Source organism: Lampris incognitus, chromosome 13 (assembly GCF_029633865.1).
Source record: "Lampris incognitus isolate fLamInc1 chromosome 13, fLamInc1.hap2, whole genome shotgun sequence".
Taxonomy (NCBI): domain Eukaryota; kingdom Metazoa; phylum Chordata; class Actinopteri; order Lampriformes; family Lampridae; genus Lampris; species Lampris incognitus.
This window is the reverse complement of record NC_079223.1, coordinates 26,500,882-26,520,379: the sequence shown is the minus strand read 5'-3', so window position 1 is coordinate 26,520,379 and position 19,498 is coordinate 26,500,882. Positions and strand designations below refer to the sequence as shown.

Sequence of the window (19,498 nt, the reverse complement as noted above, 5' to 3'; positions counted from 1 at the left end):
GTGCTGCCTAGTAGCCACAGAGAAAGAGCATTGCAAGGCCTTCATGATGAAGCCGGTCATCTTGGCGCTCAGCGTGTCCTTCATCTTGTTCGTTCCAGATTTTTCTGGCCAAAGATGTTTCAGTCTGTTGAACAGAAGTGTAGGACTTGTGAAAGATGCGTGAGGCGGAAAGCCAATTCCCAGCATGCTGCTCATATGGAGAATATACAGACCAGTTATCCCCTTGAACTGGTGTGTATGGATTACGTCTGTATTGAGCCTGATAGTAAGGACACTAGAAACATCCTCGTCATCACGGATCACTTCACCAAGTTTGCCGTTGCCATCCCCACGAAAGACCAAAAGGCGAATACGGTTGCCAAAACACTGTGGGAAAACTTCATTGTACAGTATGGTTTTCCAAGTCGCCTTCTCAGTGACCAGGGGAGAGATTTTGAATCCCACACCATCAAGGAGTTGTGCTGTCTGATTGGAACCGAAAAGATCAGAACCACGCCATACCATCCACGTGGAAACCCTGTCGAGAGATTTAACAGGACCCTTCTCAGCATGCTCGGGACACTAGAAGACAAGGATAAATATCATTGGAGGGACTTTGTCAAACCGCTAGTCCATGCATACAATTGCACGAAAAATGACACCACAGGCTACTCTCCATATGAATTGTTGTTTGGTAGACAGCCAAGACTACCCATTGATCTGGTTCTAGGCCTTACACCAGACCAAATTGGATTCAAGTCGCATTCAGAGTATGTTAAACATCTTCGACAGCGCCTCCAAGACAGCTATGCACTTGCTTCTGAAAGCTCTAAGAAGATGGGAGAGAAGAATAAAGCCAGGTTTGATAAAAAGATCAGAGCCGCAGAACTTGTTACCGGAGATAGAGTCCTGGTGAAGAATGTCAATTTAAGAGGAAAACATAAACTTGCGGACAGATGGGAAAAGGAAGTCCATACTGTGGTGAAGAGGATGGGAGATGGCCCAGTGTATGTCGTCAAGCAAGAACAGGGTGAAGGTCCACACCGTACCCTTCACAGAGACCTTCTTCTGCCCTGTGGCTTTCTACCTGTTACAGATAAAGTCTCAGAACCTGACACAAACTTACCAACAAGGAGGCTGAGATGCAGGGAAACAGTCTCGCAGCAGACCAGGCACGACAATATTGTTGACCCAGATATGCCCAGCAGTGACGAGGATGAGGATTGCTATCCACAGATCTCCACAAGGTTTCCCCAAAGCATTAGGACAACCACACAGGCCACCCCTCTAGCACGTGCCACGGAACTGTTGAACCCAGTCGGGTTGAATCCAAGTCCGTCGGAGTTCTCCCAATCTGATAGTCCACTCCTTAGTGAAGTACCCCATACCCCTGAGTCTGTTCACAATCAGTTACTTGAAAAGAAACCAATTGGGCGTGAGACAGAAGTAGTCACAGATGAATTCTCTCAACCTGTTCGAAGACACTTACCTGAGGGAGACCCCGCATCATCTACTACTGTTGTACCTCAATTTGGACCTATTGAAGGACGTTCACCTGAAAACAACCCACTTGAACCCGAGAGTGCACCGCCCACTGGTGTGACAGGCCAGGCTGACCTGTCTGACGGAAACCCGTCTGAGAGCGAACCGATCAGAAGATCTATCAGAGAAAGACATCCCCCTGAGAGACTCTGTTATGGTGAACTAGGAAGACCTTTAGTCCTAGCCATGGCCTCATTTTTCGAAAGTTTGGGCAGAAATGTCCCTGATTCTTCTAGAGTGCCCTCTGCAAGACCATACAGTGTTTAGACGTATGCAGAGACTGATGCGGTTTAGAGGGGGAGAATGTAACCCACATGATTACATGTACCCTGTGACGTATGTAAGTTCCACGAGTAGCTCTAGGAGGCACACGAGCTACAGAGTTTAAACCATGCAAACAACCGTCGACAATAGAGAAGAGAAATACGGATATTTAGAAATACGGACAACTTTGACTATGGATACCTGAATTATTGATATTTGAACTACGGATATTTGAGCTACAGGACATTTGAACTACGACAAAAAAGATCCCTCCCACGAAGCTTCCTTGACAGATGATCTCCCGTTGAAGGAAGACTCTTTTCTCTTGTGTTTTGTACGCTGCTGGAATCCTGACTGGTTTTTTAGTACCCCGAACAACCCCCCTTGCTACACCCTTTTGGAACCCTTGGATACCCCCTTTGGATTGCCCCCATCATCGCCCTGGATTTGGATTCATCATCATCGCCTCTACATTAACTTGCCCCTGTGATTGTGGTAGGATCTGGACATTGCACCTTGCACAGATTGGAAGACTGAATCATTCCCCCTTTTCTTTTCTTTATTATTTTCTTTGAGTGCACTCATACTTTATTTTGGATTATTTTCTTTAATTTGTTAGTGTAGAATATGGCTGCATGAGTAATATATTAGAAGGGTATAAAATAGAATATAGATAGATATAGACAATAAATAGAATATTAGGAAGAACTTTTAAAAAGTATAATAGAGTAAAATATATATATATATATAACACATCTAATTTAGTATTGATATTGAAATAACTTTACTTTGAACTGTTGAAATAAATTGGTTTTTTTATTGTAAACTATACCCACGAGTGTGTGTGTTGTCTTTGGGGTGAGTACTAGAATCCGGTCTAGAAAAAAACCTACACCAATCTCCACTGAACTTAGACATTAGACTGTAAACTGTCCCTGCGCAAGCATAGGCCCATTCCCCTGTCGTGCAGGTTACAGATGGATGGATATATATATAAACTTAGCACAAAAAGTAAGGAAATTTGTGTTTGGTAGATTATTTCTTTGTTGTAACAATGCTTCTTGGCAATAAATCTTACATCAGGCACCTGATTGTCAGCACCTGGGGTACCGGAAGGTCAAAACAAGAGGCAATAGCAACAGCAAAATAAGCTGTTTGGCACTGGCAGAGAAGATTTGGCAAATTTTTCATGGGCGCAACCTACATACTCAGCTCTGCTTTCCAACGCTATAAGATTTATTGCCAAGAAGCATTGTTACAACAAAGAAATAATCTACCAAACACATATTTCCTTACTTTCTGTGCTAAGTATATATATATAAATATATACATATAAAGTATAAATATATCATAATAATATAATATATAATAACATAAACACTAAATTAAGTAGAATAGATAATGGAATGGATGGATGGATGGAGATAACAGATTATAGAAGATAACATCAGTATAAGTAATAGATTAGAATCACACTAAATTCAATGCTAGCGCATATCATTACATTAGGGTAAACAGAGTTAAGCATGATACCCTCATCCCCATAATCTTCTTCTATGTCATTAATTTATGAGATAAAGACATACTTCATTTTTAAAAATTCATTGCACTGAATATTATTGTAGCTTATTGGTTTTAATATTTATTGAAAATAATGTCTGAGATTACCTAAAAGTGAGTTTCTTCAAACTGAGAACATTTTTAGTCTTTCCACCTCATGGAATAAAAAGTTGGAATAAAAGCCAAAATAACACATAGTGTATTAATCACAATTTACTTCTCTATTAATAGTGTAAATATATACTTTCCACACTGCTCATCATTTCAATATTGAAAATTCAACCTGTCTGAGATACTATCAACTAATATTTCATTAATACATCAAATACATCATTACATCAGACATAAACGCTGTTGTGGAAGCGCTTCAGCATGTGTGCATGGTGTGGTTCTGATGCCGTCTGTGTTTGAAACTGATGTTGGATGAGAAGTTTGAAATGTTTCTGAAGCTCACCTTCACATGGAGAGAAAATACTACAACCTCCCTAAAAAGATAGTATAAATGTTCCTAAATATTCAACTCTTTGCTTTGAATAATGCTATCGTCACTGCTGTTCATCGTCAGCAGATCATGTGACCACACAGCAATGACCACACAGGAAACTAAGCCAGGTCAAAGTTCACTGGCTGTGGTTTGAAAAGAAATGACACAGTTTATCATGAAGAGAATGAGTCATGACTGCTGGAGAGTCAATTTAGATGTGAAGTTTTATTTCTCCTGAGATCACATCATATCACACACACACACACACACACACACACACACACACACACACACACACACACACACACACACAAGCACACGCACACGCACACACAAACTTCAACAAGTTGCCCTTAAGCAAGGCACTCAGACTAGTCCTAATGGGAAGCCCCTAGTCAAAAGCGAAATAACTTGCTCCCTGTTGGTCCATTAAAACCTTTTGCTTTTTCTCTCAGTCCTTAAGACTTCCTGAACTCTAAAATGTGCGGTTTTTATCTTCACCAACTCTCTAAAAACAGAACAATTGAGGTGCAATCAAAATGAGCAGGATTGGTAAAAAAAAAAAACTCCCTGGGATTCATCTCTATATGCTCTACATGGATTTGCTATTTGGGACCATATTTGGATTTAATTTTTTTTTTTTTTGTGTTGATTTTTGTAGTGAGTGTGGGCCTGGATGATCTCTGTGATGACAGATGGGTCATCCAGTGTGGAGAGATCACCGAGGTTGTCTGTCTGCTCCATGGCAATTTTCCGAAGAATCCGCCGCATGATCTTCCCAGAACGCGTCTTCGGAAGTCTCTTCACCACCTGGAGGACAGACAGACAGACAGGTGGAAAGACAGACAGGCAGACAGGCAGACAGACAAGACAGATAGACAGGCAGACAGACAGATGGAAAGACAGACAGGCAGGCAGGAAGGAAGACAGACAGGCAGGCAGGAAGACATACAGTGAGACAGGCAGACAAAAGGACAGACAGGCAGATGGACAGATAGATGGACAGACAGATGGACAGACAGGAAGGCAAACAGACAAACATACACACAGACAGACAGACAGGCAGACAGAGACAGACAAATGGACAGACATGCAGACAGACAAAAAGACAGGCAGACAGTTAGACAGCCGGACAGACGGGCATGGCAGACAAGCAGACAGGCAGACAGGCAGGTAGATGGACAGACAGGCAGACAGACAGACAGATAGACAAACAGCCAGACAGACAGGCACACAGGCAGACAGACACACAGACAGGCAGACAGATGGACAGACAGAAAGGCAGGCAGAAAGATGGATAGACAGGCAGGCAGACAGACGGACAGACAGACAAACACAAAGCCAGACAGACAGATGGACAGACAAACAGAAGGACAGACAGACAGGCAGATGGACAGGAAGACAGACAGATGGGCAGACAGACAGACAGAGAGACAGACAAGCAGACAGGCAGGCATTCATGCAGGCAGGCAGACACACAGATAGGCAAACAGACAGACAGACAAACACACAGACACAGAGAGACAGCCAAACAGACAAGCAGAAAGGCGGACAGACACACAGACAAGCAAACAGACAGACAGACACGCCAACAGACAGACAGGCACACAGACAGACATGCAGACAGATAGGCAGACAGACAGACAAGCAGAAAGGCAGAAAGACAGACAGACAGGCAGACAGACGGATGGAAAGACAGACAGACAAGCAGAAAGGCAGAAAGACACAGACAGGCAGACAGACGGACAGACAGACATGCAGACAGACAGACCGATATTCAGACAGACATGCAGACAGACAGATAGGCAGGCAGACCGACCAACAGACAGACAGACAGACAGACACAGATAGGCAGACAGACAGTAAGACAGATAGAAAGACAGACAGACAGGCAGGCAGGAAGGAAAGCAGGCAGGCAGGCAGGCAGGCAGGCAGACGGATAGAAAGACAGGCAGACAGACAGGCAGGCAGACATAAAGACAGACAGAGAGACGGACAGTGAAACAGGCAGATGGACAGACAGACAGACAGGAAGGCAGACAGACAAACAGACAGACAGACGCACAGAAAGACAGGCAGGCAGACAGATGAACAGGACAGACAGACAGAGACAGACAGACAGATAGGTAGGCAGACAGACAGACAGAGACAGACAGACAGATAGGCAGACAGACAGACAGAAAGACAGGCAGGCAGGAAGGCAGGCAGGCAGACAGTTAGACAGACAGACAGACAGACAGACGGGCACGGCAGAGAGGCAGGAGGAAGATGGATAGACAGGCAGGCAGACAGACGGACAGACAGACAGACAGACAGACAGACACAAAGGCAGACAGACAAGCAGCCAGACAGACAGATGGACAGACAGACAGGCAAGCAGGCAGACGGACAGGAAGACAGACAGATGGGCAGACACACCGGCAGACAGACAGACAGACAGACAGAGAGACAGACAAGCAGGCATCATGCAGGCAGGCACAGAGATAGACAGACAGAGAGACAAGCAGGTAAACACATAGATGGAAAGACAGAAAGGCAAACAGACAGACAAACACAGACACAGAGAGACAGAAAGGCGGACAGACACAAAGACAGGCAAACAGACAAACAGACAGATGGACAAACACGCAGACAGACAGGCACACAGACAGACACGCAAACAGACAGACAGAGAGACAGACAGACAAACAGAAAGGCAGAAAGACGGATGGAAAGACAGACAGACACAGAGAGACAGAGAGACAGAGAGACAGAAAAGCAGAAAGACACGAAAACAGGCAGACAGACAGACGGACAGGCAGACACAGACATGCAGACAGACAGACCGATGTTTAGACAGACATGCACACAGAGAGATAGGCAGACACACAGACAGACAGACAGACACAGACAGGCAGACAGACAGACAGACAGACGGACAGATGGACAGACAAGACACATAGACAGTTTAACCACATAAATCAGTATCATTTTCTAAACTAACAGAATGTGCCTATCATAACATCAAATATTACTTTGTCAGTTTCCTCACCAACATGTAGCATGTGTGAGTGTGTGTGTGTGCATGTGAGGAACATAAACCAGTGAGAGTGAAACTTGGCAGAATACACGCTTAGAGTTCAGTTTGATATTTTAGTGGCTACAGCTCCATGTCTTTTTCTTTTATTTGTTGTGATTTTATTATTTCACTTGAAGAATATTCTGATCATTTTATGGAATCTTTAAAGTGCTCTGGCTCCCAGCCTCCTTTAGAAGACAAGCAGCCAGTGGCATCAGCAGACTGACCAGGAAGTGGTTTGGGACGGCGTACTTGGCGATCTTGGAGGCCACCAGACCTCTCAGCTCCTCCAGCACCGCCATCTGCTCCAGAGACGCATCGTCTTTCAAAACCACAAATGCAAACGGAACTGCGACCCAAGAAGAAAAAGAAAATGATTAAAAGTCATGAGAGAGGTCTAAGGTCAGATACACAAAAACACAGAAAAGAGATGTGTGTGTGTGTGTGTGTGGGGGGGGGGGTGGTGGTGGTAAGAGATGAACCAGTCGAATACACAGATAGATGAGATGTGTATGGGGTTTATCATGTGAGTTGAGTCAGGTGTAATGCATCGTTACCTTGACACACCACCCGGTGGCAGCAAAGTACCATAAATCCAACAGCAAATACAAAACTGACTGGAAGTCACCTTGAGACTTTAACACTGCCTCCACTTAAAGCTGTTGATTATTAACTTCAACAGGAATTAGTTTGTAGATTTTGTGACCTTACTGTTGACTCAGAAACAGACTGAAAATATTTGATAAGGAAGTGAGTTGCGGCTTGGTATCATCAAGTTTACGTACATTAATCTCTCTGGACTTGAAACAAAATGATGTAAATATTTCAATAATTTGGTGAGCAGCCCTCTCCTGGATGACTTTATATGAGTTCAAAAGTAGAAAATACTTCAAATACTACCAGCAACTGATAAGAAGGTCAAAGGTCAGAGACACACCCTTACAATAGAACAAATGACCACAGAGGATAGAAAAGAGCCACATAGAATGATGATGGATGAGTGTCATATTTCCTCACCTTCTCCTTTGATGTCATGAGAGACGCTGACCACGGCGGTCTCTGGAACTGCTGGGTGTTCATCCTGTCACAAAGTTTGGTGTGTTAAGCTAAAAACTGACCTTGCATTTCATTTACTTCAAATGTGTTTTAAAACACATTTATGAAAAGACTTTTCAGTTTTTCCATTTCTTGTTTTGTCAATTAATCAATCATAAAATTGCATTCATATAACACATTAAATACATAAAAATGCAATTTTTAGTTTTCTTCAGGTCAAGTCAGCGTTCATTTAAAGTGAATTATTATACAGAGGTGTCCCAACACACTTTGTAACAAAAACAGCATTAATTCGAGAATCAACATATTTTACAGTTAGAACATAAATTAAATTTAGACAAATAAAGGCTGAAAACTGTAAGACAAGAAAACAATCCCATGAGAAAAAAAAACCTAATTGAATTTGGAACAGATATTCCTGAGACCCTAGAAATATTATTTTCATTTATGCTCTGTTAATTATATTATGTATGTTTGATTATGAAAATGTATATTTTATGTACATTTGGAACTTGTTTTTTACTCCTGAAGGAGACTTTTTTCATGTTGCCTTCGAAGGTCAGAGGTCATTCGTTAGCGTCTTAATCATGGAATGGCTTCAGGCGCATCATTCACTCCACGTAAAAAGGTGTTCTCCCATTATGCGGCTACAGGATCAGCCTCCACACCCACCTGAGGACCCAGAGGGAGGACGGTCATACTTGACTCGAGTGACCACTGATGATGATGATGATGATGATGATGATGATGAATAATGGACACTTCAGCAGGGCAGCCTCTTGCTGGTAAAGAACTTATTGGACCCACTATGACCCCATTCTTTCAGTTAAAAACAAAATGAAATGTCTTTTAAAGTGGTCTTCCTTTGTACTTCAATGTGTATCTGAATGAAATTGAACATTAGAGCAGGACGTAGCGACACATCAATAATCCCTCCATCAAAACAGGTAAATTCACCCAATGGGATGTTGCCAGTGGACGTTTGGGAACAGAAACTACTCAAAACACAACGTCAGATATTTGCGTTTTATTGAACGTGATTTTGTGTTTAAAGTTATTCTCTTATTGAAAAGAGCCACAAGTCCAAATTCTACTTTCATTCAATTCAGATTCTATTCTCATGTGACGGACGCCTCCTAACATCAGTTCAGATGAATGGATGGTTACAGATAGCTGTGATTAATATTATGGGATTGGTTTTATAGGAAGGAGAATATGTGTGTTTATATAGAAACGCACAAGGTATAATGTTTTAATAGCAGCGCGTTTTAAAATGACATTAACACGAGTCTTACACAACTCTATTCAAACCACTACTAACATTATTCTAAAGACAAATTCATATTCGATTAGTCATTTTAAATTTATGCTATGAACATGCCCCTCTTTCTTTAGATTTCCAGTTCTCCTCACAACCTCGGTACTCAGTTCCATGGAGGTTCAATACTTTGCTTCGCAGACGGTAAATTCAATAAATTCATAGCAGCTGCAATTGATGAGTTTATTACTACTAATTAGAATGAGATGGAACCGGTTTCTCACTCACTGTTGTGGGACTCGCTAAAAGCATACCTTCGGGGTCAAATTATCTCCTACTCTGCACATTTGAATTAAACATGTAAAGCCAAACTGCAAGAGTTCTCTATTAATATTAGTAATTTGGACCAACAACTTGCTACCTCTCCCTCTCCCAATCTATTCAAATGCCATTTTGAATTGCAGACTGAATTTGATCTCATCGCAACCGCTGATGCAGAGCACCTTCTTTTACACTCTTGCGCCACATGCTACGAGCATGGCAATAAGGCAAGCCACCTCCTAGCTCACCAACTATGTCGACAGGCAGCTTCGCGCATGAGCCCTCCGATAAAAGACTCCCTTGGCACACTGCACAAGGACTCCACTGTCATTAACTCTATTTTGTGCTTTCTACTCTTCTTTATATAAATCTGAATCTCTGCCTGACCACAGAAATGCACTCTTTCTTAGATAGTCTCAATTTCCCCGTGATAAACCCAGCTATCATTAAAGAACTTGAATCACCATTGACAGTAGAGGAAACCACCCTTGCTATGAATAATATGCAAAATAATAAAGCTCCTGGCCCCAATGGATTTCAAGTTGAATTTTTTAGAAGATTTCAAGATAAACTGTCCCCGCTATTGCATTCTGTATATAACGACTCGCTGAAGTATGGTTCCCTCCCTCCAACTTTAAGAAAAGCCTCCATAAGTCTGCTTCTAAAAAAGACAAAGGCCCAAATCTCTACAGCTCATACAGACCTCTTTCCTTAATAAATGTGGATGCTAAGATCCTTGCTAAGGCCTTGGCTCAGCGCTTGGAAAATATTCTCCCAAATGTTGTCTCAGGTGAGCAAATCGGATTTATAAAGGGGCACCAGCTGTTCTATAATATCTGTACCCTCTTAAATATTTTCTATTCTAAAACTTCAACAACAACCCCTGAAGTAGTGATCTCAGTTGATGCTGAAAGAGTGTTCGACAGGGTTGAATGGGATTACCTGTTTACTGCATTAAGTAAATTTGAGATGGGAAATGTATTTATTTTGTGGATTTGTCCCCACAAGCTAGTATCCCCACCAATGGCATTCAGTCCAGTTATTTTTTCACCTTATCTCGTGGCACCTGTCCGGGTTGTCCCTTATCTCCCCTGTTATTCACATTAGCAATAGAGCCCTTGTCAATCTTTAAGAGATCCTCTTCCACTTTCACTGGGATATCACGTTTGGGCATGGAACTTGAGCTTACATTCTATGCTGATGATTTGCTGTTGTATGTTTCAAATTCAAACCACTCTATACCAGCAGTCCTCTCTGGTTTTCAGCGATCTGGATCATTTTCAGGCTATAAAGTAAATATCTCCAGGAGTGAATGCTATCCTTTTAATGCTTTGGCAATACAACTCAATCAGTCTGATATCCCTTTCAAACTGAGTCCCTCCGGCTTTAAGTATCTGGGGATAAGTGTAACCAGGAAACTGACCTCACTTTTTTCAGCTAATTTATCCCCTTTGGTGTCTAGAATTAAATCTGACCTTCAGAGATGGGATAGTTTACCTCTGTCTTTGATTGGTAGAATTAACACAGTTAAAATGAATATTTTGTTCAAATATTTATTTCTGTTCCAATGCCTCCCCCTATTTCTGCCGAAACATTTTTTAAACAATTGATCAAGCCATTTCTGGCATTATATGGTGTAAAAAGGCACCCAGAATCAGTAAATCGATTCTTCAGAGATGCAAATCCAATGGTGGACTTTCTCTGCCAAATTTCCAGATGTATTATTGGGTGACACACATTCAAAAAAATTCACTTTGGCTTAATTCATAGGCTCTGCCATGGTGTAAGTTAGAGGCACAATCCTGTGTTTCATCTTCCCTAATGGCTCTGCTTACCCCCCTATTCCAACCAACCCCTCTGGCTTTACAAATAACAAAGTGGTATGTTCCACCCTCAAAATTTGGTATCAGTTCAGGAGGCATTTTAAATTTATTTCAGAATCCACTTGAGCTCCTATACTGAGGAATAATTTATTTCGACCCTTGTCTACAGACTCCACCTTTTCTGTATGGCATGACAAAGGCCTGAAAATTTTTAAAGGTCTGTATAAGGATGGTATCTTTCGTAGTTTTGCAGATCTGTCATGTGACTTTCATCTCCCACCTTCTCATCTCTTTAGTTATTTTCAAATTAGGCACTGCGTTAAATCATTTTTTTCTTTTTCCAGTTATCTCCTCCTCTCCTCCGAGTCAACCCTGGGATGAGTTTCTCAGCACCGATCACAATCAAAAGTCACTCATTGCCGAGGTTTGTAACAAACTTCTGTCATGTGGCCATTCACCAGCCACTAAAGTCAAATACTATGTTAAAAATACTTTCAAAAACTCCAAGTCTCTCCCCATATTGCCATATTTGGGCTCCCAGAGGGCTACTACCAATTCACCTCTAAGTAGTTAGTTGTTCTAGCTTTCATTTCCTTACTGGCGAGACACCACCTTCTTCTCCACTGAAGTCTACCAAAGCTCCCTGCAGCACTCAGTGGCTCAGGGATACCATGTCCTTTCTTAAGCTACAGAAGATCAAATATGCTGTGAGAGGTAACTCTATGGTAGATGGCAACCCTTTTTGATGTATTTTAACTCTCTTCAATCTCTATCTCCTGATTAATGCCCCCCTCCCTTTTTTCTGTTTTTTATCTTTTCTCTTCTTTTTCCCCCCTCTTTCTTCTTATGGCTGTTGTGGTTGGGTTGATTTATTAATTGATTAGCTTGCTTCATAAAGATGTTCTTGTTTTTTTTTTTCTCCTCTTTTCTCCCCAGTTGTATCTGGCCAATTACCCCACCCCCTCTGCCGATCTGGGGAGGGCTGCAGACTACCACATGCCTCCTCTGATACATGTGGAGTCGCCAGTTGCTTCTTTTCACCTGACAGTGGGGATTTTCACCAGGGGGATGTAGCGCGTGGGAGGATTACTCTATTCCCCCAGTTACTCCTCCCCCCCCGAACAGGCGCCCCGTTCGACCAGAGGAGGCACTAGTGCAGCGACCAGGACACATACCCACATCCGGCTTCCCACCTGCAGACATGGCCAATTGTGTCTGTAGGACGCCCGACCAAGCCGGAGGTAACACAGGGATTCGAACCGACGATCTCTGTGTTGGTAGGCAATGGAATAGACCGCCACGCCACCCAGACACCCTTGTTTTTTTCTTGTTAATGCTACAAAAATCTTCAATAAAAATATTAAAAAAAAAGAAAACTGCTACACTGGCCGCACTCTGTTGACTCCGCTTTCTCTCACACACCCTGTTCTGTTGGGCGTGGAGGCAGTACGGGTGTCCTCATTTCCAAAGGCTGGAAATTCACTAAGCGTTCTCTGCTAAGCAACAACAATTCCTTTGAATATCACGCAATCATGGTTACTGCTCCTGTTAAGCTATTTGTGGTTGTTATATACCACCCACTAGGGTGTCAACTGGGGAACTTTGTAGTAAACTAGAAATGTCACTCTCAGCCATTCCTGATGATGACACACCACTGATTTTTATGGGAGACATGAATATCCTCACTGACAAAACCCAAGCGATTGGCTTCCTGTGTCTTATGTCCTCTTTTGACCTCAAACAAGTCCCCACCCCTCCCACACACAAAGCGGGCAATACTCTTGATCTGATTTTGACTCGGAACTGCGCCACGGCAAATCTGACTGGCACCCCCCTACATCTGTCAGACCACTTCTTTATTCAATTCACAGCCTCCTTACTGGAACATCCTCACATTCCTCCACAAATGGTCTCCTTCTGCCGAAACATCTGGTCCCTTCCACCGACCCAGCTTTCCAATGAGGTCTTGGCTTCCATGCCTCCTCATAATGAATTCTCTTCACTCCCTGTGAACAAGGCTAAAGACACACTCTGTTCCTCACTAGCCTCCTCTCTTAATCTCTTCCCTCTAGCATCCAAACCTGCTCGTAATGCCCCCCCCCTAGTCCATGGCTCACTGAGGTCTTCAGAGAGCAAGGGCAGGGCTCAGAGGGGCAGAGAGAAAATGGCGTAAAACCAGAGTCCATTGACCTCAGTAGCTATCAGTGTCCCCTATTGTACTGTACAATTATCTTCAACTTGTTTCTGTCAAGTTGTTTACTGGCATTCAATTGACATTATTCATTATTTCATTTGTCAATGGGTTGTCACCCCTAAGTGAATTTCACTACCTACAGACGTCTGTTCATCAGATGTCTTTTGAAGCCTCAGTCTAGTTTATGTATTCTAGTGCCTCAAATGTCAATTTATCAACATTAATTCCTCACATTCCACAACCATAAGTGAAAACAATCTGCAGAAAGAAAAGCCAGTCTGGTTCCCAAGGGCCGCAGTACTCATTGTGTTTCAGCCTCAGAGCCATGAACAGTCTCTTCTCTTCAAAGAGATGAAATCTGAAAACTCTGTGAAAACCGTGGTCACTTTTACAAATAATCTAGTTGTTATAGTCGAGTTCTGCTTGTGGAGAAGTACCAAAAAGTAACAAAAAAGGAGGAAACCTTGGAAAATCAAAGAGCAAAGCCGAGAGCAAGAGCAAAAGCATCTGCACTGTAGCATGGGCAGGAGCAAGGCTATGTAGATGTATTGTATATAGACTATCCATCCATTACCCGAACCGCTTATCCTGCTCTCAGGGTCGCGGGGATGCTGGAGCCTATCCTAGCAGTCATCGGGCAGCAGGTGGGGAGACACCCTGAACAGGCCGCCAGGCCATCACACAGGGCCGACATACATACACACCCACCCACACACATTCACACCTAGTCAGTAATTTAGTACGGCTGATTCACCTGACCTGCATGTCTTGGGACTGTGGGAGGAAACACATACATATATACATATATATATATAATAGACTATCCTACTACTACTATTTTTGGCTGCTCCCGTTAGGGGTCGCCACAGCGGATCATCCGTTTCCATTTCTTCCTCTCTTCTGCGTACAGACTACATAGACTATCCATCCATGCATTATCTGAACTGCTTATCCTGCTCTCAGGGTTGCAGGGATGCTGGAGCCTATCCCAGCAGTCACTGGGCGGCAGGCGGGGAGACACCCTGGACAGGCCGCCAGTTCATCACAGGGCCGACACACACACACATTCATACCTAGGAAAAATTTAGTACGGCCGATTCATCTGACCTACATGTCTGGACTGTGGGAGGAAACCAGAGCCCCCGGAGGGAACTCATGCATACACAGGGAGAACATGCAAACTCCACACAGAGTTTGCATGTTCTCACCCCGGTTGGACTACCCCGGGGCTTGAACCCAGGACCTTCTTGCTGTGAGGCGACTGCGCTAACCATTGCGCCACCATGCCGCCCAACTATATAGACTAGTATGTAGATAAACAGATTAGTATGTAGATGTATTGTGTATGACCGACTGAAGAATCTAGTGAGTTCACAGATTAAAAGTGTTTGAATTCATGTTGTTAATGTTCATTGTTAGATGAATCTGAAGGATGATCACACATGGCTGTAGTCTGTGTGTGTGTCTGCTCTCACCAAGGCATCTTCGATCTCTGCCGTCCCCAGGCGATGGCCGCTCACATTGATGACATCATCCATGCGTCCAGTGATCTGATAGTATCCCTCTGGAGAGCGATACGCTCCATCACCAGTGAAGTAATGACCTGAGAGATGAGTGAATTCAGAAAACCTTAACTAAGACCTTCTTTTTTTTTAAATCTCTTAATTCATTTTGTGTACAAACAGAGAAATAAACTGTTATCATCAGACATACACCGTTTGTACATTATTTATCTAATGTGCCTGACCACCCACTTCCCCCATCCCCATAACACCATTTCCCCACCTTATCTACACATCATGCACCCATCGCTCCTACAGTCATACCTCCCTTCCACCCTTGCATCATACATATATATTCCATCTGGTCAAACGTCCCCAAACAGACCTTGCACCCAAGAAAATAGGGAACCAAACAAAAAGCGCATGTACATGAGAAGAGTACATGCAAATATAAGCAATAACTTAAATTAATATCAGATCATGAAATAAATAGATGATTAAATTAGAAAAAAAAAACAAGTATAGAAGGGGGATGGGGGGGGGGGGTCAGGTACTGCTCGTAATGTCATCAGGCAGAACAGACAGTGTGTCTGTAATCTAAAAAGAGTCCCCCAGGTCTCACCCAAAAGTTTTTAGGGAGCCTTTTAAGGAGAATCTAATCTTCACAAGTTTGATACGATGCAAGACCTCTACAATCCATCTGCTATGGCAAGGAGGGGAAACATGTTTCCATTTAAGGAGAATAAGGCCGCTGGTCAGTCCTCAGCTCTATTGCTGCTGGAGCTGTCTGTTGCCTTTGACACGGTTAACCATTGAATCCTCCTCTCCACACTCACTGAGCTTGGTATCTCAGGAACTGCCCTCTGCTGGTTTATGTCCTACCTCTCAGAGAGATATTTTAAATATCTTGGGGGAGAAGGGTACAAACAGCACGGCTTATCCACAGGGGTTGTTAAGGGTCAGTGCTTGGTCCCCTTCTTTTCTCAATATTCACTACCTGACTTGGTGCAATCGTCTGCTCCAATGGTTTCTCATACCATTGCTATGCTGACGATACCCAGCTCTTCCTGTCGTTCCAGCCTCGGCTCGGATCTCGTCATGCCTAGCCAAAATTTCGGCATGGATGAAAGAATGCCACCTTCAATTTAACCTCTCTAAGACCGAGCTCCTTGTCATCCCAGCCAATCCCACTTTACAAGAGATCAGTATCCAGCTTGATTCATCCCAACTCTTGCTCACAAAGTCTGCCCAAAACTTGGGTCCCATGATTGATGACCAACTAACCTTTAAGGTTCACGTGACCTCAATTGCTTGGTCATACCAATTTGCCCTATACACCATCAAAAAGATCAGACCACAGTTGTCTGGGCATGTAGCACAACTCCTGCTACAGGCTCTCGTAATATCATGCATTGATCACTGCAACTCCTTACTGGCAGGCCTCCCTACATATGCGTTCAAACCTCTGCAGATGATCCAGAATGCAGTGGCACATCCATTCTTCAACCAGCCCAAAACAGCATGTCATCCCACTGTCTTGACGCATACTCAATAATCCAGGTAAGAAAATCAAAGAAGGTTGAATCAGTTAATCTGGAAACAAAGTTTATCGAAAGATACGTTTCATCGTTCAACTAAGTGACATCTTCAGTCTGTTGAGTCACTTCACTTAGTTGAATGATGAAACGTATCTTTCAATAAACTTTGTATCCAGATGAACTGATTCAACCTTCTTTGATGTCACCCCACTATTCATATCCCTCCACTGGCTCCCAGTTGCTGCCTGTATCAAATTCAAAACCTTGACACTCACTTACAAAACAGCAACTAAAACAGCTCCAGCATACTTGAACTGCTTCATTCAGATCTACGCTGCCTACTCCCTCCCTCACTATGCTCTGCCAATGAAAGATGCTTAGCACTACCACCACAACAGGGCCCTCAGCCGATAGCTAGACGAGTTACCAAACTGTTTGATCAGAAGAGTCCCTTCAAATCTTTAAGAAAAGACTAAAGACCCAGCTCATTCGCATCTGCTCTTGATAGACTGAAGAAAAAAAAAGCTTCTATAACACTATGCATTGACTCTGTGCACTGCCTTTTGGCACCTACATCCCATCAGACTCGAACTTAGCTTAACTTAACTTAGCTCATGTTGTTCTCTCCTGCCTAGATCTTTGCTTGTGTTGTATCAGCTCTCAGATGTACGTTGCTTTGGATACAAGTGTCTGCTAAATGAATTTGTAAATTGTAAATCGTAATTGTAAGGCGTCTGGCTAACAGTGTAATGAAGGAAATAACCCTCTGCATGCCTATGGGAAAGCTGTCCTCTAATGGGATTCCAAATATAGCTGTGAGTTAGGATAAATGGCGATATAGAATACATTTTGATAAGTTTCAAATATTTCTGTCCATTGTCAGTTAACCTGGGACAGGCCCAAAGCATATGAATAAGACTGGCCAGCGATTGTTTATATCTATTGCAGTGGTACTCACTAATTTTCATAGGGGAACCACTTATGAGTAAGACCATTCCTCAAAGAGCCACAGAGATTGCAGACATAACTCGGGTGTTTTTTTATCATCACTCTCAAGATATTTACCATCTTTGTGTATGTTTAAAAAAATATAGTACCATGCTTTCCGTCCTTACATCTCTTTTTATTCTCAATTAATTGTTATGGCTCGCTCACCCCGCGCCGTGGCCCGCTCACCCCGCGCCGGCAGCCAATCGGCTCGTCAGGGCCGGGCTTAGTCATCAGGGCTGGGCTTAAGTTTGGTGGCCTCCCACGTGCCCGTTGTCAGTTCGTGTTGTAACCTCCCCGCACCCGCAGTAGCGGCCACTCTCCTCTCATGGTCCTTTTCTCTACGAACTCATCCCAGCCCTTGGTTCATGTTTTTCCCTTGCAAAGTTTCCCCGTGGAAGTATCCTGCCGTGTTCCCGTTTGGATTACCCGCGAGCCTTTTTCCCCTTGGACTTTCCGTTTTTTCCTTGTCACTCATTGCCTTCCTATGTTTGACTAGTTGTACGCGTAAGGAATAAAGTACGCCAGTTTTCGGCTAACCCCATCTCTGTCTGGTGTCATGCGCTTGGGGTCTTCCACAAACCCTAACAGTAGGAACTGACCGTGACGACCCCAGCCGACACAGAGAGCGTACCGGCCAGCCCGCTTCGAGCGGCTCTCATCAAACCGATCCAACTGACTAACTCCCACACCCAGCAGCTAGAGGCGGCCTCCGCCGCGGTGAGAGATCTTCAGACTCGGGTCCCGCCCCTCCAGGCCTGTGTGGGTAACCTAACGAGGCAGCAGGCGGCGTTGGCGAGCCAACAAGCAGAGATCCTGCGGCAGTTGCAAACCATCACGGCGGCTCTCACTATCCAGCCGCCAGGCCAGCCTGCCCCTGGAGTCGTGGGTAACCCGCCCCCTGGGCCCGCTGCCCCAGTTAACCCTGTGGGGCTCAACCGAGTTCCCCGGGAGCCCTGCCTCTCCAGCCCACGACCGTTTGATGGCGACTTTGAGACCTGTGCCACATTCATCATGCAGTGTGAGCTGGTCTTCCTGCACCAACCCAGCATGTTCACATCTGATGCTGCACGGGTCGCTTATGTGACCAACCTGCTCACAGGCCGAGCACCAGTGGGCCACTGCTTCCTGGTCCATGAAGGTCAGTTTCTGCCTCACCTACGAGGCCTTTGAGGCGGAACTACGGAAGGTTTTCCAACATCCAGTTGGTGGCCAGGACCCTGGTGCTCGGCTGAGCAGTATCCAGCAGGGCAGTGGCAGTGTCACAGACTACTCGGTGGAGTTCAGGCTGGCCGCAGCTGAGAGCGGCTGGAACGACCGGTCACTTCGGGTCACCTTCCGGAGAGGTCTCAGCGAGGCTGTCAAGGACCAACTAGCCACCCGGGAGGAGCCCACCTCCCTCGAGGACCTGATCAAGCTCGCCATCCGCATCGACGGACGCCTCCGGGAGAGGAGGCGCGAGCGAGCCCTGCGTGGATCCCCGTCCATTCCCCAGTCGTCCAGCACTCCTAACAGGATCCCTACTCCTGTTCGCCCCACTTTCCCTGTGGTCGTTTCTCCCCCCACGCCCCAGACCACGACGGGGGAGGAACCTATGCAGCTGGGGCGCACGCGCCTTAGTCCGGCCGAACGGGAGGCCCGGTTCAAGGCGGGTCAATGCCTCTACTGTGGCCAGAAGGGACATCTGATCAGCGGCTGCCCCACTCGGCCAAAAGACTAGTCTCACTGGGGCCCCGGGAGATCCTAGTGAGCCGACTTTCCTGTTCCCGCCGTGCTGCCCCACAGAACCATCTAGTTAGCGTTACCCTGGCCTGGGCTGACCAGCGGCTCACGGTGGGTGCACTCCTCGACTCGGGGGCTGATGAGTGTTTCCTGGACTCGGAGTTTGCTGCCCAGGCTAACATCCCGCTAGAGACGCTGGAGAAGCCCATG

At 44.6% G+C, this 19,498-nt stretch overlaps 1 protein-coding gene across 1 annotated transcript in view; it reads right to left on the bottom strand.

Moving 5' to 3' along the window:
• Positions 1-4,160: 4,160 nt before the first annotated feature.
• Positions 4,161-19,498, bottom strand: part of acss1 (acyl-CoA synthetase short chain family member 1) — a 127,120-nt gene continuing 111,782 nt past the window's right edge. The window contains exons 11-14 of the mRNA XM_056291422.1: positions 15,015-15,142; positions 7,905-7,968; positions 7,115-7,236; positions 4,161-4,639 (exon numbers count right to left, since the gene is read on the bottom strand). Of these exons, the coding sequence (XP_056147397.1) occupies positions 4,457-4,639; positions 7,115-7,236; positions 7,905-7,968; positions 15,015-15,142 (497 nt within the window). The 3' untranslated portion in view covers positions 4,161-4,456. The remainder of the gene's footprint in view (positions 4,640-7,114; positions 7,237-7,904; positions 7,969-15,014; positions 15,143-19,498) is intronic.